This window comes from Metopolophium dirhodum, chromosome 4 (assembly GCF_019925205.1).
Source record: "Metopolophium dirhodum isolate CAU chromosome 4, ASM1992520v1, whole genome shotgun sequence".
Lineage (NCBI taxonomy): Eukaryota > Metazoa > Arthropoda > Insecta > Hemiptera > Aphididae > Metopolophium > Metopolophium dirhodum.
The window spans coordinates 13,858,281-13,886,245 of record NC_083563.1 but is presented as its reverse complement, the minus strand read 5'-3'; the positions used below and the strand labels follow the sequence as shown (position 1 = coordinate 13,886,245).

The 27,965-nt window shown below is 29.3% G+C and overlaps 5 protein-coding genes, 1 long non-coding RNA gene and 1 other non-coding gene across 9 annotated transcripts; 3 read left to right on the top strand and 4 right to left on the bottom strand.

Moving 5' to 3' along the window:
- Positions 1–1,095: 1,095 nt before the first annotated feature.
- LOC132942953 (programmed cell death protein 2) lies at positions 1,096–2,741 on the bottom strand. Its single transcript, XM_061011675.1, has 6 exons — positions 2,157–2,741; positions 1,920–2,011; positions 1,696–1,838; positions 1,520–1,634; positions 1,344–1,452; positions 1,096–1,279 (listed from the first exon to the last, which is right to left on the bottom strand). The coding sequence occupies exons 1-6, from the start codon at positions 2,544–2,546 to the stop codon at positions 1,124–1,126; spliced, it is 1,005 nt and encodes a 334-aa protein (XP_060867658.1). The 5' UTR covers positions 2,547–2,741; the 3' UTR covers positions 1,096–1,123.
- A 2,708-nt stretch (positions 2,742–5,449) lies between these two features.
- LOC132943213 (RNA exonuclease 1 homolog) lies at positions 5,450–8,824 on the bottom strand. Its single transcript, XM_061012091.1, has one exon. The coding sequence runs from the start codon at positions 8,426–8,428 to the stop codon at positions 5,915–5,917; it is 2,514 nt and encodes an 837-aa protein (XP_060868074.1). The 5' UTR covers positions 8,429–8,824; the 3' UTR covers positions 5,450–5,914.
- Positions 8,825–9,077: 253 nt separating this feature from the next.
- On the top strand, positions 9,078–10,593 carry LOC132943781 (transcription initiation factor TFIID subunit 11). Of its 2 annotated transcripts, XM_061012881.1 has the most exons (5): positions 9,078–9,469; positions 9,542–9,811; positions 9,873–9,960; positions 10,044–10,140; positions 10,203–10,593. In XM_061012881.1, the coding sequence occupies exons 2-5, from the start codon at positions 9,618–9,620 to the stop codon at positions 10,334–10,336; spliced, it is 513 nt and encodes a 170-aa protein (XP_060868864.1). In that variant the 5' UTR covers positions 9,078–9,469; positions 9,542–9,617; the 3' UTR covers positions 10,337–10,593. The 2 variants fall into 2 exon arrangements, with proteins under 2 accessions (XP_060868864.1, XP_060868863.1); XM_061012880.1 differs by having other exon boundaries at positions 9,079–9,811.
- A 3,240-nt stretch (positions 10,594–13,833) lies between these two features.
- Positions 13,834–14,037, bottom strand: LOC132944029 (small nucleolar RNA U3). The gene has a single exon (XR_009664409.1). It is a non-coding gene; the product is annotated as a small nucleolar RNA U3 (small nucleolar RNA).
- Positions 14,038–16,422: 2,385 nt separating this feature from the next.
- On the top strand, positions 16,423–19,637 carry LOC132942939 (UDP-sugar transporter UST74c-like). 2 transcript variants are annotated; one of them, XM_061011658.1, is made up of 3 exons: positions 16,423–16,796; positions 17,419–17,983; positions 19,147–19,637. In XM_061011658.1, exons 2-3 carry the CDS (start codon positions 17,508–17,510, stop codon positions 19,421–19,423), a joined length of 753 nt encoding a protein of 250 aa, XP_060867641.1. In that variant the 5' UTR covers positions 16,423–16,796; positions 17,419–17,507; the 3' UTR covers positions 19,424–19,637. The 2 variants fall into 2 exon arrangements, with proteins under 2 accessions (XP_060867641.1, XP_060867640.1); XM_061011657.1 differs by having other exon boundaries at positions 16,424–16,796; positions 17,419–18,163; positions 19,147–19,628.
- Positions 19,638–19,835: 198 nt separating this feature from the next.
- LOC132942940 (uncharacterized) lies at positions 19,836–22,424 on the bottom strand. The gene is made up of 4 exons (XR_009664321.1): positions 22,349–22,424; positions 22,136–22,271; positions 20,381–20,544; positions 19,836–20,255 (listed from the first exon to the last, which is right to left on the bottom strand). It is a non-coding gene; the product is annotated as an uncharacterized LOC132942940 (long non-coding RNA).
- A 202-nt stretch (positions 22,425–22,626) lies between these two features.
- Positions 22,627–27,932, top strand: LOC132942458 (CXXC-type zinc finger protein 1-like). Its single transcript, XM_061010856.1, has 11 exons — positions 22,627–22,868; positions 22,936–23,057; positions 23,518–23,608; positions 23,690–23,792; positions 24,920–25,080; positions 25,139–25,330; positions 25,394–25,531; positions 25,824–25,982; positions 26,066–26,227; positions 26,386–26,523; positions 27,545–27,932. Exons 1-11 carry the CDS (start codon positions 22,854–22,856, stop codon positions 27,749–27,751), a joined length of 1,488 nt encoding a protein of 495 aa, XP_060866839.1. The 5' UTR covers positions 22,627–22,853; the 3' UTR covers positions 27,752–27,932.
- Positions 27,933–27,965: the final 33 nt, after the last annotated feature.

The window sequence follows — 27,965 nt, the reverse complement described above, 5'->3', positions numbered from 1 at the left end:
AATTTAGCCGGTTGATTAAAATCGTTTTTGAGGAATCAACATGGAAATGATTGTCAGGACTTGCTTTGATGTTAAATTCACAGTTAGATAACATTAAAATATATATATATGAAATTGTCAATATTTTTTAAAAAGAATTAAAAAATTAATTTTTCATAATTATAAAATTAAATTGCGCAATTTGTATTTGTATTGTATATGTCATAATTATAACCACCCAGCTCCCTAAAATATGTAGAGTTATGGCTATGTTAGTCGTGCTATGCTTGAATAGTGATAAATTGCCAAAATTGGCCCATAGTGAAAATAATTTGTATATACACCACTGTGGTGATACCATGGAGTAACGTAACTACCAGCGATACTACTATAGTATTCCAACTAGCCACTAGAGTTAAGTTAGGTTATGCCGCTATGGTTAAGGCTGAACGATGGTGCAAAAATAAATTGGCGAAATTCAATCATTTTTATGTTATTGCCTTGCAAAGTTAGTAATAATCGATGTTTTACACATTCGTACAACGCTCTATTCTCAATTTTACCATACTTTTGGAAATTATCTGTTTTATTTAACTCCTATTTTTATTTGTTTTACGTCAGATCCTCCATAGGCCTTTTTTTTAATTTTATAAAAATTGTTGTGGTAAAAATAAAATAAATTGTGTACATAGTAGGTACTATAATTGTTTAATTCAGGGGCGTCTTCGCCAAAAAAATAATAGTTATTACGAAAAAATTTTGTTTCGCTACACTCCAAAATTAAAATTTTTATAATATTTTCCATGTAATAATCTAATATTCTAATATATTATAAATATTATAATATAATATACATAATAATACTAAGTTTGTACTTAAATAAAATTTCTAGAGTACACTGTATTACAATTTACAAGTAATAAGTTTAATACGCTGTGGCCAAGATATATCTTAAATTTTAATTTTGAAAAATTGATTATCGTTGTCAAATGAAATAAACCTACACATTTTGATTGTCAAATTAAATACTATGGCAATGCTAATGGTAAAATGCATAGTAAATTAAGAAATGAACAGTGTTTCATTAAATAAATAGGTAATGTAAAGAAAATAATCTCTGGTAATACAAATAATATTTATTTTATCATAGTGGAGTCTGTTCCCACAAAAATTCTTTTTTATATTTTTGACCAGCCTCACAACTTGCAGGACAAGTATAGACAGCTAAAATACCGAAGTTGAATGATTCCTTGGTTGAAGATTCTGGCAATTTTAAATAGTACAGCATTTGTGGCATTATCTTAAAATATAATAGAATAATAATTTAAAACTTTATTAGGTAATTTAGTTTAGATTTAACATACTTGAAATTCAAAACTTCTTTGTTTACCACAAAATTGGCAAGATGGAATATCATTAGCCTCAGGAATACGTTTAGTACAGATCCACAATGGCGACTCTAAACGATTGTACCTACAATGTTTTTAGTGGTTGAAATTAATATTTTTATATAGCTTTTTAAGAAATCATTATATAATACCTAATAATTTGTTCAGGAACTGAGGATATTGATTTTTTAAACTTTTCAAAATATTCATCATCTTTGTCACCTTCGTAAGCCATTTCTAACAAAGCTTCATCTAAACCATCCATATCTATGTCAAACATAAAATAAATTAAGAAACAATATACAAAAACTTTATTTTTATATTCTACCTTGAAGAGAGCCTTTTGGAATTTGAGCCTCATCACTATTTTCACTATAATCACTATCATCATCCTCACTATTCAATGATGCATTTTCAGAACCTTCATCTGACTCTTCATTAATAATATGTTCTGGTAACACCACAATGAATCTAAATGGTATATTATATATCATGATATTATGATGTTTGTATATCAAAAAGGACGAAAAGGATAAATATTTAATACATTACTTGTCTCTCAATTCTTTATTTAAATCAATATTTTTGTGATGTAAACTGCAATAGATATTTTCATATTCCATTGTGGACTTGCACCCGCATACCTTTAAATTAAATACAGATATTACAAACAACAAAACAATTTTTTTTTTAATATACCTATTTTTTAAGTGAAATATTTGTAATATATCAAATATATATACATTAAAACACTATAGGCCTTCCCTGAGATACTATATGAATACATACTTTACATAATTTTATTCCCCACATATCAGGTGTAATATCTGGATCATTGGGTTCAGCTGGTTCACCTGAATAGTAATCATTTTTTTTACGAAGCTGTGACCTGAAGACAGCAAATGTTCTTCCGCCTTTGCATTCATTGCAATAGAACACATACAAAGTTCGATGGAAACAAGAACCACGAAATTCGGGTTCATCAATTGGTGCATACAACTGACACAAGAAAACTAGAGGAATATTACACTTCAAACAGGCCAGCTCGCTTGCTTCTGGAATATATTTCAAATCTAACCAAGCTGGTTTACCACCCACTTTGGATGGAAAAAAACGACTAGTAAGACTAAAAGATTCAGTGGTAGAATGTTCGTCAATAGTACCCAGCATAACAGACATGATTATCGAAAAATTAGATATAATTTTAAACACTTAAACAATACAAATTCTTTTTAATTTTAAATAATACTATCTACACCCACACGCTGCAGCCACACTACAAGTTAGTGAAGTTACAACTATATAGATATTAGATAGTAGATACTACAGAACAGCCGTAGCCCGTGATAGGCCTTGTATGAGAACTTTACTGCAACCACAGCTGATAATAAAGTATAAACAGATATTATCTATCAAATACCAAATAGGTCTTTATCACGAGGTAAGTAATGGTAACATGATAAATTTATTAATTATTTACAGGAAGATTGGTAAGCGGTAACATAAACATATTATTATCAAAGAACAATTATGCATTTATGCTTATGCCCAAACAGCCAAGCCCAATATTGTTCTATGGCAATGACCAATGCCGAAAGTCCAATAGTCATAACACTCATAACTCATAACTAATAAGAAATATTAATATGCCATAATTATGTACTTATGTCTAACTAATAACTATAATACAATATATATTGTATTATAATAAGTCGTAAATTAATAACTTTATTTAGATTTATGAATCCTGACTTCATGAGCATTAGAATTTACTATTTAGTGCAAGCCGCAAGGCGCATTTCCAATTTCAATCCACTTTGCAGTTTAGACTTTTATAGAGCTCCATTAACCATGAATCACGATAATTGTTTACTGTTTAGTTGTTTTACGTTTATCGTAGAGTGAATGGTGATAGGCCCGTGATTTTAATGCTTGACAAATAGAAAAAATGACACATTCAGAAATTAATATTCAACTGTAGGTATTAGGTAGGTACATCATTTATAATTTCAAAAAATGTGGAAAAGTGGCGATTTTATGAGTAAATTATAAACTTTTGAGTTTTGATCATGGCCACAATGCAGACCATAGTTAAATAGAAAAATTATTTAGTATTATTATATTATTAAAAAATAATAGCCAATAGGTATGTACCTATTTTTCAAGGGGAAAACCCTTCTGTAACTAGACAGTAAAAAAAACGGTTTATATCACTTGACTAGAAAATGCCTAATCCATGATAAAATAATTTGAAATAATTTAATTTGTCATGCTATACCCGCGTTTTTGATGGATGTACGATTCTGAGCGGAGGTAGTCCGTCAGTCGTCAGACTATATTATTTCTAAGGATATTTTTTATTAATTAATAATACTATTAGTAATACGGTTAGTTGAATTAATTTTTACTGAAACCATTGCAAATACTATAGGTATAATATGCGTATCATATTATTATTGTTAGGTATTAACTTTTGAGAGAATCGACAAATCTGAACCATTATAATTTTTTTCATAAAATATTACGATCGTGACAGATACCTTAAATTTTATATGAGTACCTATCTATCTATTAATAGATGAAAAAATGATTTGAGGTAGATTTATTGTAAATGTAAATAATAATTTACCTATGGTACCTATCGTATCAAGTCCGTATAAATATTTTTTTAATTATGTACTAGTTGTACAACAAAATAACTTAAATCGTATTGTTTTTCGTTTAAATATCCTATATCCTATGACCTACCTATATGTAAATTTAAATTTAGTCTAAAAATTGCTCTAATGCATAGGCGCAAATCGACTAAATTTTTTGGGGGGGAATCAAGACCCCCTCTCCATAGGCCATATTGCTTAGTACCAGATTAATTAGTACTAATTAGTAGATTTTGAACTGGGGGGGACTTGACCGACATTTGGGGGGGACCAAGTCCCCCATGCCGTCCCCTATTTGCGCCAATGCTTCTCATGTATTCTTAACATTTTTAAATTTCTATATAAACAACTGGTAGCAAGTGGTATTTGCATAGACCTATAAACTTAGTTTATAGCAATATAATCTATAGTTCTATGGGTATTTGAATTACATTTTCAAGCTTTTTGGCCAACACTAAAAATGTTTAAAAATTCAAAAATATAATTTGATTATAAAAAGGTTAGGTTAGTTAAATGAATCTGAATATTTTGAACAATTTACTGTGAATGGAAAACGATAATTTATAGATAAGTCATATAGGAGTTTCAAGTTTCTACGGTTAATATTTTTAAATTAAGACAAAATATTATCAAAAACTGTTGGCGTATAAAATAAATCATTATTTTATATGCGCAATATCTATATTCTATAATGTCGTAAAAAATTGAAATTCAATCACTCATAAAAAATATATATTGCTTAAAGCTTACGCTAATTTCTTAAGATTCCAGTAAGACAGTTTTGAAGAACTTTATATAAAACTTTCAAGCTATTTTCCTCACAAACAAAAATTGAAGGTTACAAACTGAAAGTCCAAAATATTAAACTTCTATCAACAGCACAAAATATTTTAAAATTCATATTGTGTCCAACATAAATATTTGGTGGAAAATTCTTATTTATTAAATAAAAAAGTTTTGAAAACAACATAATAAATTTAAATGTATTTTAGTTTTTTTGAGACAAGAGATCAGCAATCAAGGATAACCGTTTCTATGGTAGAGGCAAGGGCCAGCTGCCTCTCCATCAAGATTTGCGACATATGATATGTTATATTTTAAACTCTCATGTACTAGACACTAGATCCCAAAAATTATCTACACCAAAATTGACCCTCCGCCTAACCTCTCCAGACATGAAGGTCAGGAAGCACCAATGATTGTGCCTCAATTTTGCTACATACACCAGAATTACCTACAATAATTATTTAAAGAAGTAAAAATACTACTATAATATTAATTCATACAAAATAATTGAAAGGATTTTTTTTAAAGCTATACAATTTTAAATTATATTAGTAAAAAGTCAGAAGTCTACATAGACGTATTATATGTTAGGTGATTTAAGTTTCACTAAATTATTAAAAATTAATAAAACAAATAACATTCAATGTGTTATGTTTTTTTATTCATATACTTATAATTCTGAAGAACACCAACAAAATATATAATTCAATATAAGCCATACATGTATACATAATTAGACAACTATCACAAAAAAATTATTTTAAGAAAAGAAAAGTAAAAAAAAATAAAGTGTTATACTGTTATTGCTTTTTACATGGGTACAGACCAAAATAAAATCTGGTTCTATGAAATAGAAACTGTCCACCTTATTTATTCACATTACTTATTAAAGTAATTTGTTTAACTAATATTATACTTATTTTATATTTAAAAAAATTACCCTCAGCAATTGATACTAGAGTATTCTTCTTTACATTCTTGTTCAAATGTATTATACATTTTAATATAAAAATAAATTATATTGAGATCATATTATTTTTAAGGCCACATTTTAATGTCTAATGCATTATATGAACAAATTTAGTTAATTTCACCAACTACTTTTTATCTACCTCCTATACTAATTATATTAATTGGCTTGAATTTCTTCACATCCTCTTTTAATTTCTTCCAAACTAAATCCAATGAAGCTAAAGCATCCTCCTTGCTGTCATGGCCCTCCTCACTTTGAATAATTCTTTGTAAATGCTGTTCAGACAATAACTTCAAACCCCACTTATACGGAGGACCATATTTATGGGGATACATTACACTTGTATCTACTACATTATAATGAACCATTTTTAATGCTTTTAAATCACTGTCTAAACTATGACCAATTAAAATTGAATCTTTATCAAACATCTTCAATAAATCTTGTTGAACATCAGACAATCTCTTTGAACAATCCCTTAATGATTCCTCAGTAATTCCACTGTATTTAGATTTATAATCAAGTATAGGATTAAAAGGTTTCACTTTGGATTCATACACTTCTTCTCCTTCGTGATTGATGACTGTAACTCGAACAATTTCAGTACCAAATGTAGTATTGACCATTTCACAATCTAGGGCATAAAAATTTGGTATTTCTTCTTTTTTGTCAGATTTTTTACTTTTAGTCACAACAAAATTTTCTAAGGCATCTTCATCAAATTTATCAGGAACGTGGTAAATACTTGATTCACAACCAGATTCATGTTGTCTTTTGTCACAGCAAACCCAAAATTTTTCATTTTTCGATCTTTCAAACTTTAGTTTGCCAGAATGATAAATACATTTGGTTAATGTAAGTGTAGGCATACCACGTTTATCAACTTCAAACTCACTTCTACAATTCATGCATACAAATTTATCACCATTGCGTTTTTTAGAAAGTGGTCGGTAATAATAAGCATTTTTGGAAATATATGCCAATTTATTATCACCCATTAGTGGAAAACCGTTTTTTTCCAAATCATCTTGTGTTAGAATATATTTCTTCAATAATTCGTACAGACATATACCATACATGTGTGAAGGGTAATATGGATTACTTTTAACTTGTAATTGAGGTGATTTATTGGCTTTCATTACAGATTGAACAATAAGGTTTCTATAGATTCCAGATGATTTAGCTTTACTGTGAACTTCTTCTTCGGTTGTATGGGCTTTATCAATTGCTTCTTCGGGTGAATAATGATTAATGAAGGCTTTATAAAGTTTCTCCAAACAACTTTGCCGTAAAGGATTAGGCATATTACTACCGTTTTTAAATGATTTTAGTCTCAAATTCAATTTTATATTTGCAGTTATTTCTTTATTGTTTATATTTGAATTTGTTGGTGTTTGAGACTCTGTAGTACTTGGTTCAATTTTTGACTGATGAGCAATTCGACTTTTAGTCTTTAATGATGGTAAACTAGGATCGCTATTTAAATTAATTGTAGTGACACTTGGATGACTTCCAATAACATTATTTTGAATAGATTGTACTCTGTTTGCTACCATTTCATGAAGTGACTTTGTAGTTCTTGGTCTTATAATTGTTGTAGCATTAATTTGTGCAAATATGCTTGTTGTGGAAATATGAGATATTCGTTTTTTTACTTTAGCTGCTACAACATTACATGATTTTTGCTCACTATCAGAATCTTCTGAGCCAAAAAATTCGTTTAAACTTGATTCGATTAGTGCAGTTGACGGATCATTTCCATCATCACTTGAACTGACTCTGGAACTCACTATATCCAAATTTATAGGATCGGGTTTAACTAATTTTTTTTTTACTTTTTCTTTTACTACTTCTTTTAACGACTTTGGGCCAGAAGGAATGGTAGGTGTATTTATAGTTTCAAGATTAATACTTTTAATACTTTTATCTCTTGAATGTCTTTTTTCAGATTTTTTCTCATTATCTCGGTCTTTTTTGTTCTTTCTATGTTCTGGAGATTTATCTCTTTTAGGTTTCTTAGATCTACTTGAGGATTTTTTTGAAGACTCGTGTTTACGTTTTGAAGATGATCTGTGTTCATGATATTTATCTTCAGTCTTATTAGTTTTATCTGAAGGTTTTTCAATAACAGTAGGTATATATTCTGAAATACCTGTATTCTGTTTAGTACTTTTAGTACTAATATCATAAGTTGTTGAAATTCCTTCAGTGTAGTTAATTGATTCTGTTTCCTCTTTTCTATTAAATTCATTATTACTTTGTTCAAGTTCAAAATCTAAATTTGTATCATTGACACACGAAGGTATATATTCGAGAATGGGAATGTCTTTTTTACTCGTTTCAGTAGTTGAACCATAAGTAGAAGATTTGACACCCAATTCAGGATTCTTTGGCTTTATACATTTAGGTATATATTCAATAATTTTAGATTTTACCTTTTGTTTTAATCTTGGTTCTTCAGGCAACTTTGATTTATCAGATGTAGTGACAACAGACTTGTTTTCTGTTTCAGCAACAATTTGACTGTTTGTATCAGACAAAAAATCTTGTTTACTATGCTTGAAGTGACAATACGGTCGATCGCAGAATGAGCCAGTGTAATATGGACATTCAAGAGCCTTGAAATAACCTTTGGAAGGCAACATTTTGTTGTGAATAATATTAATAAAACATGTAAATGCTCAGAGCAATAAAATATATGAATATATTTTTATTTAGTGCTTACTAATCAATATTCAAACGCATTAATCAGTAACAGCCAGCAGCTATTCAGTAAAACAAAATTAGTTGTATAAACGTTTCAAAAATTATTCATACAATGCATTGTAACTATGAAATAAAAGTGAATCAGTTGTTAACATCGGATAGTAGTTAAATTAAAAAAAAGTTTTACAAAGGATCTTCGAAATGTTCTATTAGTATATTATATTAATAGAATTAGTAAAGTATAATATAGTATGATTGTTAAATGTTACTGCGAAACTGCGAAAGTACGAATTTGGAAATACAAAATATGAATTACTAATTCCGATTTCAGAGAATATTCAATATTGAGATAATGAGGATGTTCGCTAATCGGTTAGCAATATTTGATAAGAGAATTCAAGGGCTCAGGGTTCCCAAAATCTATTGCTTATCGTCAATTTGTGAAAAGTGACTTTTTCCTACACTGTACAATGTGTACTATCATTTTCAAATTATCAATTAATATTAATTACATAGATAATGTAAGATATATTATATTATCTATGGTTCCCAGTCCATAATTATATCTTAGTCCGTGGTCCGTGGGTACTATATCTTAAATCGTGGTACTACCATAGTACTACGCATAGATATATAATATTATATATCTATAATACCATGACAAATTAAATAGGTATGTCAGCAATATTACCGGTTTAAAAACAAATTGCGCACCCACCCTCCGCCCAGCCATGTCCTGTGACTTAGACATTTCTCCGGTTCTCATTGGTCCACCGCCGCCCCTGCCGCAAATGACAAATAGACGCCGCCGCCGAGGACTCCAACACTACTCCACCGCTCAGCATGTTGGAGAAATGAATACGTCACAGACATGCGTATCACGAGTTGCTGACATACACCTATTTAATTTGTCATGTATGATACTACCATAGAACATACTACGGTCGAAGACCGTGATTACACAGGATATATGATCTGTGGTGATTATTACTATTAAAGTATTAACTTGATAAAAATATTTGATATAATATATTGTGTTTGTTATTTGATAGTAACTTAATAACTTTCAAAACTGCAATAGTTCAATCTTGTTAATAATTATAAATCTGAACTCATAACTCATAAGAAATGGAAAATATAATGTTCAATAAGGATCAAGAAATGGAGTCTTCTAGTTATAAAGACTACTCACAAGAAGATTTGTTTTTAGTTCCAGAACCAAAACGGTCAAACGATCAACATAATTCTTCCGATCCATTTGGAAAAAAAAAGAAGGATAAAAGTAAAAAACAAATCGAAGCAGAAGAAAGAGAAAAAATGAGGTATATTCCATTAAACAATAACAATATGATGATTTTGCGTTACATTGAATTATTATTCTAGAGTTCTTGTATCCAACTTCACCGAAGAACAATTGGATAGATATGAAATGTTTAGAAGATCGGTGTTTCCTAAAGCAGCAATTAAAAGGGTTAGTGTTTATTTCATGTACATCATAACAACATTTTAATTAATAATTACGCAACTACAAATGTGTTATATTTAAATGATTAGATCGTACAAACCATTACTGGAAATTCTGTTTCTCAAAATGTTGTAATTGCCATGTCGGGTATTGCAAAAGTTTTTATTGGTGAAATAGTTGAGGAAGGTAATTGAAAATATTTACCTATATTTGTATAGTCATCATTTTTGATTGGGTATTCATTTTAGCTCTTGACATAATGGAAGCTCAAGAAGATTCAGGACCATTACATCCCAAACACTTACGGGAAGCTGTGAGGCGGCTAAGAAAAACTGGAGCTATTCCATCTTCCAAAGGTAGAAAACTGCCTTTTTACATTTAGATACCTAAAATAAATTTAAACTTATTTGTTAAACAATTAATAATTATTTTTTAAACTTAGCAACTAATGTACATTTTTATTGTATATATCTGACATTTGTAGTAATTATTTGTAAAGCATCTAATTATATTGATGAATAACAAAAAATCAATTTATTTATGACATTTATCTTCTTATTTAAATCTCAAACATCAAAATATTTGTTAAACAAAATTGCATAATTAATAAATGTATACATGAATTGTTTATTCTCTAAAGAGACTTATTTGAGTTTATGACTGAAATAATATTATTATTTCATTTAGTAATAATTAAGCAATATCTAAAAACATTTTAAAAATTGTTTTTTTTTTGTTTTGTAAAACTACCTAGTATTGAATGTTTGAATATATGCCATCCTCCTAGTGTCCTTGTTAGGTAATACCTGTTGACAATATTATTTTCTATTATAACTTATCGTAGAAAAATAGAGGATGTGCCATGTGTTGTCTCTGTCTTAAAAGTGCTTAATATAGCAAATTGTACAGCTCAGCAGATCACGTTTAGCTCCGTTAGTTTAAAAATTAGAGTGAATTGTCTTCTTAAAAAATTGAAAGGTATGACTATTATCTAGGCAACCTGATTGGTTTTTTATTATATTTTAATTTTAAAGTGAGTTATGAGTATTTTAAAATTGTAAATTGTCTGTATGTATTAAATTACTCATAACTTGCTTTAAAATAAAAATATAATAAAATGCCTATGATATTGCCTATATAATAATCTTACTTTTAAATTTTACAAGAGGTCTATTCACTCTAATTTTTAAACCAAAAGAGCTAAACGTGATCTGAGCTAAATGTAAAATTTGCTATGTTACCCCCTTGTAAGACGGAGATAAAACATGTGGGTAAAACGTCCACTTAATTCACAAATTTAACTCACTTGAAATTATTTAGTTTAATATATAATGAAAGCTTGCCATATACCAATTGTTCCAAAGTGCCATTTATCTAATCTTAAATTGCCAATGGTTTGCAGGAGTGATCCATCTATTGATCTAGAACTCAAAAATTGTCTGGAGAGTGATTTCATTCTTTTGTATATTTAAATAGCGATTTGATTTTAAAAAGGTCAGTCTAAATATTTAAATTCTTTTACATTTGTTGGTTTTTATGATAGTTAAATTTTTTAACAAGTATTATGCGTATATATCGTAAATTAAAAATGGTCATAACTTACTTAAAAACTGTATAATTGTATAAAACCAATATACGAACACATATAATGTTCTTACCATCAAGTTTCATAATAGACTGATTCACTCTAATTTTTAAACAAACGGAGCTAAACGTTATCTGCTGAACGTAAATTTGCAATGTTGCGCACTTGTAAGACGGAGACAACAAATGTCCGTGTGGCGTCCTCTTAATGAAATATTTTTATAATTAAAAAAAAAACTAGATTCAGGAAAATAGTTTTTCACGTTTGAGGAGAGAGTCAGGGGACAACTACATATGCCACATATTATTATGACTGTAATCGTGAATATCATGATTTATGACAACTATTTGACCCTTTTATACAGTTATATTTTATAAAAGGTATATATTATTATGTATAGCTGTATAAATAATAATATATTATGATTATGTTATGTTTATTTTTTTTAGTTCTTTCATTATTAATATTCAAATATGTCAATATGAATAGCAGAATAGACAATATATAGCCTGATAAGTGTACACTGATTCATTATTAAAAACTTAAATTGTATTTTTGACTTTGTGTATCAGTTAAAAATGTTAAAATAATCTTGTCAATTGAAATATTTGTGTAATTATACAGGCATACAGTATATACAATATCAAGCTCAGAATAAGAGGTAGGATGGGCATTGCCCGACCCAGGGTCCCATACTCCCATCTCTTTATAAAATAAAATTTTCTAATGCACACATTCAAAAATAATTTAAAAATATAAATACGGTATTACGTAGGATGTGTGTGACTTTATTTTATGCTGACGCCAAAGAATAATCTAGTTCCCGGGCTTACGATAACTTTTTGATAAAGCCGCCTACCACTCTCTGGTCAGCATGAACTAAGATCATAGTTCATGCTGGTCAGCATCCTCGCGTCGTCCCATAAACCAGTGCATGAGCACCAACCACCAGAGTAACAACCTCTCAAGTTTAAAAAAACCGATTTCAACGAGCGACAACTGGACTCCTTATGCGAGCAATAATCAGTGCGTTCTTTAATTCAATTTGTGTATTTGAAGTATTACTTTGTTTTATCTAAAACCTAAAATACCTTTATGTTGATTGCAGTTAATACATTATATGTGCATTTTTCCATAAAATTATATTGTACAGTGTATTTGATCTAATTCTCGAATACACGATCTCGAGAGCCCTTCGAACACCTGGAGGAAGGTAATAGCGTAATTTTAATATTTTAATATAACTATCGACAGGAGTCGTTTTATATTTATCTTATTTTTAAGTTATTACATATTATTATGATTAAAGTAATTTATTTTACTATTAGGCATTAGTACAACAGTAGGTTAAATTCATTTTTTGAAAATAAAATATAATAATATACTCTAAATAGTCTAAATCTAAAGTTTTATACACCCATGAATAATATTTTTAAATTATAGCAAAATAACTAAAACCATTATTCTTTTTTTTTTTTCTTTTTTATTTGAAATAAACAATCTGTATAATTTGCACAATAAGCTTATATGATATAAGTACATGATACGTGACAGGCGTGATTTAAGCAGCCACCCATTAGTGACTATTGACTAATTATTTTAATTAATTTTTACTATAATTACATAATTTATATTATTTTTTTTTTTTTGAGAGACGTTAGACATTAAAGTTTTGTAATAGGTCGCGGCACCACTTCCTTTTCAGTCTGCGGTTAGGATTTCCAGGTAATGTAAGGATAGAAAGATCGTTTATGAGAGGGTTAGGGTGTGAATGGAGTCGTTTGTGGAAACGAGTGTAAAAAATGCGTGCTTCCTCAACTATTGTTCTCATATGGAGATCGTTATGCAGACTGCAGAGTATAGTTAGAAATATAAGGTGGAGCATTGGATAATCGTCGAAGTGATATATTTTGGAACGTTTGAATTCTATTAGTGTTAGATATTTTTGCTGAACCCCATAGTTGTAGTCCAAATTTTTAGTTTTAATAATATGGATTTTTAAAATAAAATAATTTGAACATTTTCAGTATTTTGATAAATTTCGTCAAAATCTAAACTTTAAATGCTAAGGAGATAAATACTATATAGATTTTTAATATCGATCAACTTATAAAGAGCTAAACCAATTGTATTACAGTATAATAAATACTATATACTATACTATAGTTTATTCTATCTATAATATAGTCAACATTATCATAATTATCATAATCGCCATCGCCGTGTTTTCTTATAGCTGTACCTATTGGATTATATATTTAAGTTATTCATTACATATATATATGTTAAAGTAGACCACTCAGACTGTCCATATACCTTCCAGCGGAGCTGGTTGCGATCATCGTTGCTGAATGTTCATTACTGCGAACAGCAGACCACCAGCGGTCTCACGCTCTGGTACATAGACAAGTCTCATCATCGTGGCTAATGACGACTCCAGATTTGCACCTGGAGGGGACGATGCATACTACAGAAATGATCCTGTGAAGTATGATCTTGGTGATAGCAGTGACACTGGCACATAGTTATAACAGGCGACGGCTGCTTAACACGAGTAGCGCGCTGACTGACACATCAGATTTCGGCACTATAGGGATTAAATTATTTGACTAAATTATCGTCTGACTCATTTTTTTAGTCAATTATGTTGTTAAATTGATGAACGTATACGAGAAACCAGTTAAACGTTCTGAAAAAACGTCAACGACACCACTCGACGCAGCGTATCAATGAGGGTTTGACGGCAGAGCTATCTATCGACGGCTTTCGTCATAACTATCATTAATATAGACAGTACCACTAGGCAGTACGACTAGTACGAGTATAATTATCTATTTCGGCGCCCGGTGCCGATGCCATTTTGTCCTCAAAAATACACTCTGCAGGAATAACGATACCGCCTTGTAGAATCAACCAAATTTCATACTGTCTTCAGTATTATATATTAGTAATATGAGCTAGATACACGGTTTTTGTTTGTCTGACCGATTTTTCGTAAGGTTTTCGTTGTTATGGTTACATATTTATTATATATGATTCGTAGACTTTCCTTATTGTAGATAAAAAATATCGATTACCTAGCGTGCTATGGTTTTAACTTGTATTTATTAATAATAAAGATTAATAATTTGTTTTAAATAAAAAAAGGAGGACAAGTGGATAACGCTCTGATGTACAGTATCAGTATGTCGTATGTGTTCGCACTATCCAATGGGTCACTCAGTCACTGAATCTGTTAAATTTAAATTTAATGATATAGCATTGTATACAAAAAACATTCAGTCAAAATTGCATGTACCTACGGTCATTTGTTTTAGAGTTGCACCAAAAACCAAAATCGATTTTCTCGAAAACAGATTTTGTGTAAAAATTCCCGTTTTTCCTTAATTTTTCTTTTGTTTTTCATGTCGCTTTTGAAAACTACTGGGAAATTTTTACTTTTGACCCCCCAAAGTACCAACTAGATTCACTTTCCTATCAGAAAAGTTACTGTTAAAGAAAATCCAAGCACTTTTACTGTCCTAAAAGATGATGACAGACACAAAAAAAATAAAATAAAAAAAACACATCATTGTAAAATCAATACATTCATCGCTTCACTCAGAATCTAAAACGATTCTGAGTAATCTGACCGGATATGGTCTGACCTGTCAACCTGTATCTAGTAGGTATATTTCATAGACATATAATATAAATTAGGGGGGGAGGGGTGGTAATCATTTCGCCCATGTCCTCTATTCAACCAAATATGATAAAATAGTTTCCTCTTTTCGCCTAAAAATACGGCCACGGTGTAACGTGCAACATTTTTTAAAGCACTGTCTAAAAATGATTTATGTTTGATATCATGTTATAACTTTACTAATAAATTCCAATAATAGCGTGTATGTAGGTATCATAATGGTATTAACAAACGGTTTAATGTAATTCTCCACCACAGTTGATTTAGTTTTATGGGGGGAGGGGTGACACTACAAATATTAATTATTATACACAAGCTTATATTAGAAACCCTATTGAATTTACCATGAAGTTTACCACTTTTGTGTATGATGAGTGGTGACCATCTTCTAGAAGAAATAATGCTAAATATTCAATTTCAAAGGCGATTTCAGGTTGCAAAAATAGGGCGATTTTATTGTAATTTATAATAACTTTTTAAAATCACGAATTCAACAGTAGTTATACTAGTTAAACTATTTATAATTTACTATTAATTAACAGTTAATAGCTTCATGTTGAAAGAAAAAAGGCGATAATAATAATAGCATCGAATCAGCCGTCATAGTGTTCACGGGTCACCTGGACGGCTGAACACGCACCTAAAATATAATACAATAAATTATCGCAATATAATTATACTCATATTAGTTATTACATTAGCTACTGATAGCAATAATGCAACCGCGACGGTATCCACATTTCCACAATAAATTTTTCGAACATACACAGTGTAGTATACCTATACTCACACAAGCGCATCGCGATCATCCACGAAAAAGATCCAAACGCAGATTTTTCGCCGAACGCACATAAAGTTTTCATTAATTGTTGTCATCAGATCTTTGTTCACAAAACAGCAATTTTTTTTAAGTTGCTCACACAATCATACCCGCATATACAAGTAGCACAAGTCGTGTTGTTTTTTCATTCGTGCTACTTTATTATTCTGTTATTAATTATTATCATTTCACATTTGTCAGCATTGTGTCGTATTTGTGTTACCTATGTATATGTATAGGCAAGCAGCTGGCCAGATCTGCACTCCGTTTGTTATACCGTGAGTAATATGTTTATTGTAATTTGTAAAATATTCGTATAACTATAATAAATCTTCATATATTATTCAAATATTGCGTATTTTCATCCTATTATTTCACATTATACATACATTGTTAGGCACACATTATATTGGTGCTACCATATTATTATAATTAATTGAATCGTCCATATAGGTACTAATATCTCCCTTTAATAGCTTACGATGGAGTATTTTACTAGGTTTTTCAAAAGGATCGTCTACATGCAGCTTTAAACTTTATAAATTATTACATATTATCTATTGTACATTTAATTTTTGTTCGTCATCTTTGTTGTGATTATAATCTATATTGCAGAATATATTTATATTTTATTTGTCTGTGTTTGGTCGAAGGCAATTCATCTAGAATTAGTCAATGGACTGTCAACTGAGAAGTTCATCGCGACCTTATACGCAGGTTTATAGCTCGAAGGAGCGTATGCCAAAAGATACACAGTAAGTATTATGGTCTAATAGTATGACAATCGTATCTATTTTTAAAATATAATATTTATTACTTTATTCACACGATAATATTTTGGTGTCCGGGCATATAATATTAATATTAATAATTTTATCAATAAAGAATTTAATGCATTGTAAACCATATTACCTAAATTATCTAAATTACCCAAAAATTACAATTTAAAAAGAAAAAAGCAATAAATTCTTCTAACAGTTATGTTGAAATCTATTACTTTTTATGAAAAGAATATATATAAGTATAATGAATTCGTATATAATTTCGGTTTTATTTTTTTTTCGTAACGATAGTAACACGCCAGCGTTGTTGTCTAGTTTCATTAGGAGTAATCTACGATAATACCTACCTAACTTTAGCTGCATCACCTAGTGTATACGCATCGCATCGTATATCACCTGTAATATATATACACCTATATATCACCGAAAATATAATAATAGTGCTGCGGATTGTAATTTTACTAATTTATGCCAATAAATACTTTACGAATACTATACATATTGCCAAATACACAGAGATACCAAGTACTCTACAGCAATGACTAAGTACCTACATATGTAGACATACAGTTAAATAATTATTTTCTTATTGCAGATCATCGTTAAAAATACAGCTAGTAATACAACTCGACTAGCCCGCCAAACCGCCAGTCGTCGAATTATTGATTAAAACATAAACATAAAATGCAGCAGCAGCTGCCGAGGAACTCGAACTTCGCCAAAGTCGGCACAGCGTTGCTGTACGCGGCCGCATCGACGTTGATCACGATCGTTAATAAGTCCGTGTTGACCGGTTACGGGTTCCCATCATACAGGTTTCTGGCCGCGTGCCAGATGCTTGTCACGGCCACCATGCTGTACTCGGCCAAGCTGCTGGGACGGGTGACGTTCCCGGACATCGACGGGCGCACGTTCGTCGACGTGTTTCCGATGCCACTGATCCATCTGGGCAACGCGGTACTGGGCCTGGCCGGCACCAAAGAGCTCAGCTTGCCCACGTTTACCGTGCTTAGGCGTCTGGCCATACCGATGACCATGTCGGGCGAATACTACTTTCTGGGCGTCGTGGCCGATCCGCTCGTCAAACTGTCCGTGGCCATGATGGTGGCCGGCGCCGCGATAGTTGCGGTCGGCGATGACATCGAGTTGAACATAAACAGGTACGCATTTGTGTTGTTCAACGATCTGCTGACGGCCGCCAACGGCGTGTTCACCAAGAGAAAACTGAACGCCAATAGGCAAATGGGCAAGCTCGGGCTTATGTACTATTCGTCCCTGTTCATGATTCCGCCCCTTCTGATATACTTGTATTTTTCGAACGATCTAGACGACGTGTACAGGTATGTGTAGTGTATCTACTTGATATATGTATTTATATATATGTACCTACATGAGAGCCGAACTTCATCACGCTTAATTAAGTTAATTTATTGTATTTTTACCTATGACAGACGTTAATAATCAAAATATTTAAATTCTTAAGTTTTGGCAGTTGAATAACTTGAATAAGTTATTTTCATAAGAAAACTCTATAGGTAATAGCCAATAGGTATATTTTAACCATATGAGTTATAATTTAACGTACTCGGTATAATATAAAAATAAACTAGTCAAGCTCATGTTTTATAATAATAAGAAATATACTTTTTTAGTTGCTACATTTAGGTAGGTATATTTACTTCTCCGCAGAAATAAATCCACAATGAGCAAAATTATTTTTTTTAAAAAATATTGTTTTTTCTTATTATAGTTATATGTACCTACCTAGTACCTATATGGTTTGTCTTTTGTCTACATTTAAAACTGGTCTGGAATTATTATGATAGGTATATGAACTATAATTTATAAAACTGTTTCCAAAACGCGGCATGTAAAGCATATGGTGAATTTACGTTTAATATTTATTACTTATTATTTTCGTCGCAATGTTCCCAGATTTCCATAAGGTTATGTATTTGACCTAGTTAATGTTTTTCATTGTTTATACATAATTAAATATCTTCAGCTTACAAAACTTGCATAATTACGTAGTTTGCCCAAACATAATATTACGATTATATTAAAAATATTAAAATATACATTGAATTTCGATTTGAATGTACTTTATTCCTATATGTATATTATTTTTTTTTATTGATCTAAAACAAAACATCGGCGACAACAGCCATTAGTTGTTGCTCTTATAACTATATGTATATTATATTTTATATTATACACCATACTCATACGGCTATACCTAACTGATATTTGCAGGTCATCTGCCTTAGAATATTACAAAGACCTATAGTGGCTACCAATGTACCGTTCTACATGTGTTTTTCAGATTCAAGTATTGGTCGCATCCGCCGTTTTTAATTCAAATGTTCGTTTCATCTATAATGGGTTTCGTGTTAAATTACAGTACAATGCTGTGTATTCAATACAATTCAGCCCTAACGACGACAATAATCGGATGTCTTAAAAATATATTTGTCACTTATGCAGGCATGTTTGTTGGTGGTGATTATGTGTACACGCTCTATAATTTTATTGGTATTCATATCAGTATTATTGGTAGTCTATTTTACACCTATGTGACATTGTCACGTACTCACGTTTAGATAACCTAAACAGCTGATGAGACAAAACACCAAGTACCTACTATTAAAAATGTATGTATAGACTTTTCATTATTATATTTCTTGGATTTTTGTATTGAATATCGACTATATAATAATATTATATACCTACTTTAATATATTCACCTTTAAAATTACGTTGTTTTATAATTTCTTGACTAAATTATTATTTATTATAGTTTGTACAACGCGATATGTAAATATTGTAATATTGTAATATATTGTAATAATGTAATAAACCTACTTAATACATATATAGGTACATATTATATAGTAGGTACCTACTTGTTTTTATTTTTTATTGTGCATATAAATGTTTATATACCAGTTTATTAGAAAAATCCAACTGTATCAGTAGCGTATCTAGGATTTTTTCAAGGGGGGGGTATCCAATTTTTAATTTTTAATAAACATTCAGTATACACATATTATATTCATATTGTTATACATGTTGTATTGTGTACAAAATTTGATCTCAGGGAGGGGGATATGACCCCCCCCCCACCGTAGAGACGCCCATCGGCAATTTGGGGGGGTCTAGGGGGCTTAGCCCCTCCTAGTTTTATTTAAGCCCCCTATGTTTTTAAATATATTCATTCTTAAATCCGCCTAATAAAAAAATTATGCGGATCTGTATTGATTTTATAAATTTAGCCCCCCCAAATCAACTGTCCAAATTGCGCCTATGGATACGCCACTGTATTGTATACGTAAAGTCGTAAACCTATATTATTATGTACCTCTCCGCTATCCAGGACCGCCTGGACTTCAACCAACTTGGTTCATGCTGTGTAGTTGCACAGAGCCCCGCGATCTGCAAAATAAATTATTAGATCCATAGTAAGTTCATGTACTCATATTTCATCTAATGAATCCATATTCATCGATAGGCTTAAAATCTAATGTCTCTGAAGTCCCAGAGTTACACCCAACACCTACTTAATAGGCCCCGCAAAAACATTTCATATTTGTGTCTGTCATCAGTATTTAGAGTAAATGCTTCGATTTTCAACTTCAGTAGGTATCTTGTTCGATGGGACAGTGAATCTAGTTGGTGAATTTGGGATGCTTAAAATTCCTATAATAGTACTTTTCAAAAGCGCCTGGAAAAACAAAAAAAAATTAAGAAAAAACGGGAATTTTTACGCAATATTGGTCTTTGACAAAATCGATTTTTGGTTTTTGATGTAACTCTAAAACAAGCATGTCAAACTCAAAGTACCAAGTGGGCCAAATATATTGAATAGCTTACTATTTGGGCCGCACATAAAAAAAATATTTTGTACAAATTTTTCAATTTTATTATCTTTATGTTTACGAATATAGCAATTATAACTAAATTAAAAAATGAAAAAAAAATGAACATTTACATTTAAATAAAATATAAATCATACTAATTATTTATGAAAATAGGTGTTATATAAATTACAAAAAAAACATATCAATAATTCTTTTTAGACGATATTTGACATCTTTTTTCTCCCACCAACTTTTCCATTTCGGGAGAAATGTTATTTTACGAAGCCACTTTTAATACTACATTTAGATGTGTGTCGGTTAATCTGGATCTAACGGGTGATTTATTACTGTTCATTATTGAAAAAAGTTGCTCGCATTGATAAGTACTAATAAACATAGAAATAATTTTACTAGCAATTCTACAAGTATCTACATATCGTAAAAATATGGCACAAAAGTGTAAAAATCAGGAACACCAATCTCATTGAATTTATTTTTTAAATTAGAATCATTTGAATCTCGATCAGTAAACATTATCTGCGGGCCACAAAAAAATGAGCCGCGTGTTTGACATGTCTGCTCTAAAACATGTGTTTACTAAACCAAATAAAATAATCAGAAAAGTACTTAAAGATCAAACTATTGTTAATATAAGTCATTCAGATGTGCGTTTATTTATGAAATCTATGTATGAAGCTAGGCGAAAACTAATATTAACTATTCCTAAATCAATAGACGAGGCTAAGCATTAACTGTTTTCAAATCAAAACGATATCATTGCTAATAATAACGAACAATTTTGTTTTATGAAAAATAATGAAAGCATACCAATATTCACTTGTTATACAAATTTAGTTATGTTGTGTACAATTTTTGCTGATGGTACTTTTACATGTTGTCCGTCATATTTTTATCAACTATTATATATTTTTATAACTTTTACCCACATATTACAAAACAATTATTATCTGCCTTTGATTTATTGTTTTTTAAATTCATAATCAACTGATAAATATAAGTGAATGTGGACATTAATTAAAGAACTTTGTAAAAAATGAATTAACAAAGAAATACAAATTAACAAAATACATTTGGATTTTGAAAAAAGTGCACATATTGCAATCGAAGAATCGTTTCCAACTGTACACATTATTGCGTGCCAATTTCATTTGGGTCAAAGCTGGTATCGTAAAATCCAATAAAATAATTATTTACTTAATCAGTATAAAAATAATACAGAAATAGGGTTATGGCTAAAATATTTTTTTGGTCTAGCATTCTTACCACCTGAACAAGTTGATGATGGTTTTGTTGAGCTCATTTCTATAGCTCCTACAGATAACCATGTTACATACATATTATATTATTTTTTTTTTTATATAAAAGTTGATACTTTCATTATTTTGATTAATATAATATTACTATTTTTATTTAACACGAGTATAAATAACTTACGTATTTTGTAATACTTTGTAGCAATGTAAACAGGTAAAAATGCCCAAACGTGCTGCACCGGGACCGTAGATACATGACGATGACATTTTCATTGAATGTTTAAAAGTTTGAGATCGGGAGATTGTATTTATTTTCCCTACATTTAGCATACATTTTGTCTTAAGTGATGTTTATTTAAATGTATTTGATAATATTAGTAGAAATTGTACTTACCAACTTATACAGTTAGCTATAAAAGCGTATAAAGTTTCGATAACAAAATTAATTTATTATAAAAAGTAAAATAACCAATATAAAATTATATCTATACATTCAGAATCGGAAGGTACAAATTGTTTCCACCAGAGCGCGTATCGTTAGCTTGTTTTACCAATAGATAATAGATATTATAGCACACAACACGGTCTTAGAAGATCTTCCATGACCGCGGCACATAATAATATTCTTTGATTCTACTATCTATTATAATCAGTGTTCAGTAATTCAGTATTTTATAGACTTCAGTTCACTGACAGTTGTAACTTGTTCTACGTATTACGGATTAATGATTACTATTGTCTATTACCAACTAATTACTATTTACCTACTTGTAAATAGTTACTAAATTTATTTACTCTTTACTCTTTAATCTCTTAGTTGTTACATATAAAAGATATTGGTTAGTAAATCACATTAAAACCTTTTAAGTTGATAGGTATATATTTAATCTATTGAAAATATGCCTCGTCTATCTGTAAGTATAGATTTAATGTTTGATTTAAGTTAAATATATATTATATAATGTGTTTTTTATATTGTAGAAAGAAGAAATTGCCAAGCAATTTATGCTTCCAGAGCGTAAATCTAAAATTGCAACTTTACTTAAACAAGATGGACAAGCATATTGTATTTGTCGATCATCAGACAGTTCTAGATTTATGATGTTAGTATTAAGACTGAATAATTTTCTTTCTAACCTAAGATAGATCATAAGGCAGAGGCGGGTCCAGAGACATGGTTAGGGGGGAAGGGGGTATAAAACTATTTAGAAATACAGCTTTGGGGGAGCTCAAACTTTTGCCCACCTTGGAGCCGCCACTGTCATAAGGTGTTTAATTCATATCACTATGGGTGCATTATATGCATAGTACGAATCATTATATTTCTGAATTAATTATTAAATATTTATTATTGCATTTAAAGTATAACATGACTCATGAGCATAATAATAAAAATAATATAAAAATGTTTTTTCTAATTTTCTACAAATATTTAAAAATTAATAACTTGATGGTTTTAATAAACATGATTTTATGTTGCTGATCGAATCTGATTAACGTATGTTATTTGTAAAACTTCTTTTGATAAATATATTTAAAATATGTTATCATTATTAATTATAGTGGATGTGATGCATGTGAAGATTGGTATCATGGTGATTGTATTGGAATAACGAGAAAACAGTCTAAACTCATCAAGCATTATTTTTGTGATGTATGTCCATAATCAATATTTTGTAATTTTGTAAATTATACTATATTAGTACTGTTATAAAATTGTCTATATTGTTTTTAGAAATGTAAATCAGAAGATGCTTCGTTGAAAACAATATTCAAAACTTCATTAAGTCGTAATGATTTTAAAGAAAAAAATGATCATTATATTGGGAGCAAACGAGGTAAATAAACTATACAATAAAATCTATATACTTTGAGTAATTTGATTGAAAACGTATTATCAGCATTTTAATTAGCTTAAAAATTAACAATTAATTATTTTTAAACATTAATTTATATTGTTTAATATTTTGTATACTAATTTTCTTTTTACATTGAAAGTAAATATTTACTCTATAAGTATTAGGTACTCTTTAAGTTACAAAGTGTATAACATTTTTGAGGGAATCATTTTATGTAATATTATTATCATTGAAATAGTAAAAAGGGTATTTTGTATTTGAAATAAAATAGTAAGTTTACCGGTGGCACAACTAAGGCTAAAATGTTGGAGGAGGGCTATAGCCCACCACTTGATATTACATGATAAGTAACCCGGGGAGACAATGCCCCCCCCCCCATGTCAATTAACTTAAAAAATAAAAAAATCATACAAAAAAAACAACAAATATTTGTTTGCTTGAGTTTCATTTTTTACAATAATAATATACCTACTGTCTGTGGTAATCGGAATAAAAATTACCAGACAACAATATTACATACAACCACATGAAAATGATTAAACAAATATACTAATTTGTTATTTAGGTATACATGTATAGAATAATCTTTCCAATAAACCTTCATAAATTATTTCCTTAAAAAAAATACAGGTATACAGCTAATGACATTTACCATATTGTAGGCTAAAAAAAAAAATTAGGTATAAACTTTAAATAAAAATTAAATAATTTAATGTTTTTCCAAAAAAAAATATAAATATGAATTACAGTTGAATTTTTTAAAGTTCATTAATGTTCTAGGAAAAAATTAGTTTATTTTTTTTGGAGGGGGCTAAGCTTCCAGCCCCCCTAGTTGCGCTTATGATGTATACTTAAATCTAAAATAGTCTTATTTATTTTTATATTCAACATTCCTACGTATAATGCTTTTTTGAAAATTTTAGATTTTTGATTAGTAAATAATTATTTTGAGCTTAATTGAAATGACAAATTCATTTAAAATGAAGTATAATTTGAACCAACTATGGTACCTCTGACTAATAATATTCAGTATTTTTTACATTTCTGATATTTAATGATTTTTTAAGAATCTAATATTATTATAACCACACTTATTTGTATATTAGATAGTCGTGAAAAATATCGACCTAAACATAGATCTTGCGGTCATTGTGAAAATTGTAAACGAGTTGAAAATTGTGGTTTATGTTTGGGATGTTCTGAAATGCGAAGATTTGGTGGCTCAGATTTATGTGAAAACAAAACATGTTTAAATATCAACAAACAAGTAAAATACTTAGTTATTATTATTAGATACTGAAATTATAATGTGTTATTTATCACAGGAAAATAGGCCATTATCCAAGTCTACTAAGAGAAAACGCAAGGATTCCAGTTCTGATGGTGATCATGTTAGTTTACCATTGTTAAACCGTGATCATTGCTATGGTCCTGGATGTACTCAAATAGCAAGGTTTAATTCCAAGTATTGTTCAGACAAATGTGGTATGAGTTTAGCTAATGCTAGAATTTTTCATGTAAGTCTAGTACCTATATTTATTAACCATAAATATTCATATGATTTATTGATATTATTTTAGGTACTACCTCCAAGACTTCAAGAATGGGCTTTATCACCATGTGTTGCAGAAGAAACAAATAAAAAAAACCTAGAAGTAGTTAGAAAAGAACAACTAGAAGTTAGAGATATATTGAAAGAATTGGATAAGAGACATAAAGTAATTATTTATTAACTATCTCATCAGTTATACACAATATGTCATTGATCTATGCACCATAATTGTGCGTAGAAGGTGTGGTGGTTAAGACATTTAATTACCATTTTTTTTATTGTTTTAATATTAAAAAAATATGAAAAAATATATATACACAGTACACACAGAGACAAAAAATAAGACAATGTTTATTTTCTCAATACAATTTATCTTAATATAGTTTATTTTTTTAAGAGAAGAATATAATATAGCAAAATCAGTAGTGAATATAATAAATTTTTTAAACAATTTTAAGGAGCTCGATAAGTTATTAGAAAAAGCAAAATTGTTGTCTGTTGATGTGAATCAAGAAGTGCAAGATATCGATGAAGAAATGAGTATGCACTGTGTTACATGTGGACATGAAATACATACAAGAACTGCTGTGAAGCATATGGAAAAATGTTTTAATAAGGTTTGATTTTATAACTTTTGCATTGATTAATGAATATAGTAACTTATTTTTGTTTTTTTAATAATTTCATCTTATTATTTTAGTATGAGAGTCAGTCATCATTTGGTTCGATTTATAAAACTAGAATTGATGGCAACAATATGTTTTGTGATTTTTATAATTCTTCACAAGGTACTTATTGTAAAAGATTGAGAGTTTTATGCCCAGAGCATTTTAAAGATTCAACTGTCATTAGCGATACTGAGGTAAACATATTTGTTTTGATAATGATAAGTATGGTTTATTTATAATCATTTTTTATTTGTGTAAAATATTTTTATGTATTAACATTATTCTTGTTTTTTTTCTGTATTAGTCTAAAGTATAATAAATTAATATTTAAACATATTTGTTTATATTTCAGGTATGTGGCTGTCCGCTTGTTTCAAATGTTTTCAATTTAACTGGAGAATTTTGTCGTGTGCCTAAGAAAACATGCATCAAACACTACTGCTGGGATAAATTAAGGAGAGCTGAAATTGATATGGAAAGAGTTCGCCAGGTAACCTAATTTTTTTTCCAAATTATGTTTATTTAATAGATAACGATTAAATAAAATTGAAATATTGCAAAACTGATTTATACAATTGTAATGCATTGATATATATTTGATAAAGTGACAAGTTTACACAATTTAAATGATAATTTACAGGTTGGTCATTTTCAAAAATCATAAATAAATTATTGCATTTATAAAACATTTTTTGCAGAACTGTTATTTTTGAATTAAGTATCAAATGTTGAAATGTTTTGAATATATACCAATTACTAAAAGTAAATAGAAAAATGTATTAACTATGTAATACAATTTTAGATTCTAAGCTAATTTTTTCGTAATTTAAATTGTACAACTGTAGATGTTTTAAACTTTCCAAAAATGTTTATAATATCTACCTATAATATTTTTTCTACATGACATATTTTTCAAAAAAATTTTGACCGAGCTATTTATAGCATTTGACATTTTTGATTGTTTTTCTATTAATGTCGATAAAAAATGTTTGATCAATCAAAAAACTTGAAGATTTACTATATGGTTCCTCATAATATATTGTTATTATAGATATTTAAAAATATTAAAAGTACAAGAGCATGATTTTTTTGTAAGCATTTCAAGTTCATAATATTTGGACAAAATTCATATATTTAAACGAAAAATAACAATTTTAGGAATTACTTATTTTGATGTAATTTATAAATATTATTTGTGAATACTTGAAACTTTATTGTATATTATTATTTATTATATTTTATACATACAATATTTTCAAATGCAATGTTTTCGCAAACCTACTTTATTATTTTTATTAATGCTAAATAAATAACATCAACAGCAATTAAATATATTATGAAATATACTCAGTAATATAAGCTGATCATCTTTGAACTAAAATTTAACTCTCATTTCAGTGACTTACTCTTAGACAAGGTATACTCGACACCTACCATACTGCTAGTGGTTACCTCTTCTCCTTTTTAGTATTCTTTCCTATTCTTAAATAAAAAATTTTTTAATGTTTCAGTGGTTGAAATTAGACGAGTTGGTTGAAAAGGAACGACAGATACGTTATAGAATGTCTTCAAGAGCGGGAGTCTTAGCATTAATGCTACACTCTACTTATGACCATGAATTGATGGAACGTTTAACAGCGGAAGCTAAAAATTCTCAACATCAACGGGAAAACAATTCTTGCGTTTCTTCAAAATCAACAAACGTATCTGATGAATAGTGTTCAATGTGAATTTAAAATAGAGAACAATGACCTCTTTGGATTTATTCACACCAAAATTTTCTTTAATTGTATTGATTTTCTTTTTTGTATTCCGAATTTAATACTGAATTTATAAGTCAATCACATGGTTTGTTCATTGACCTTGCTGTTATATTTATTACATTTATGAATAATTCAATAGTATGTTTTTTGATTGACTCTTTTTCACCCT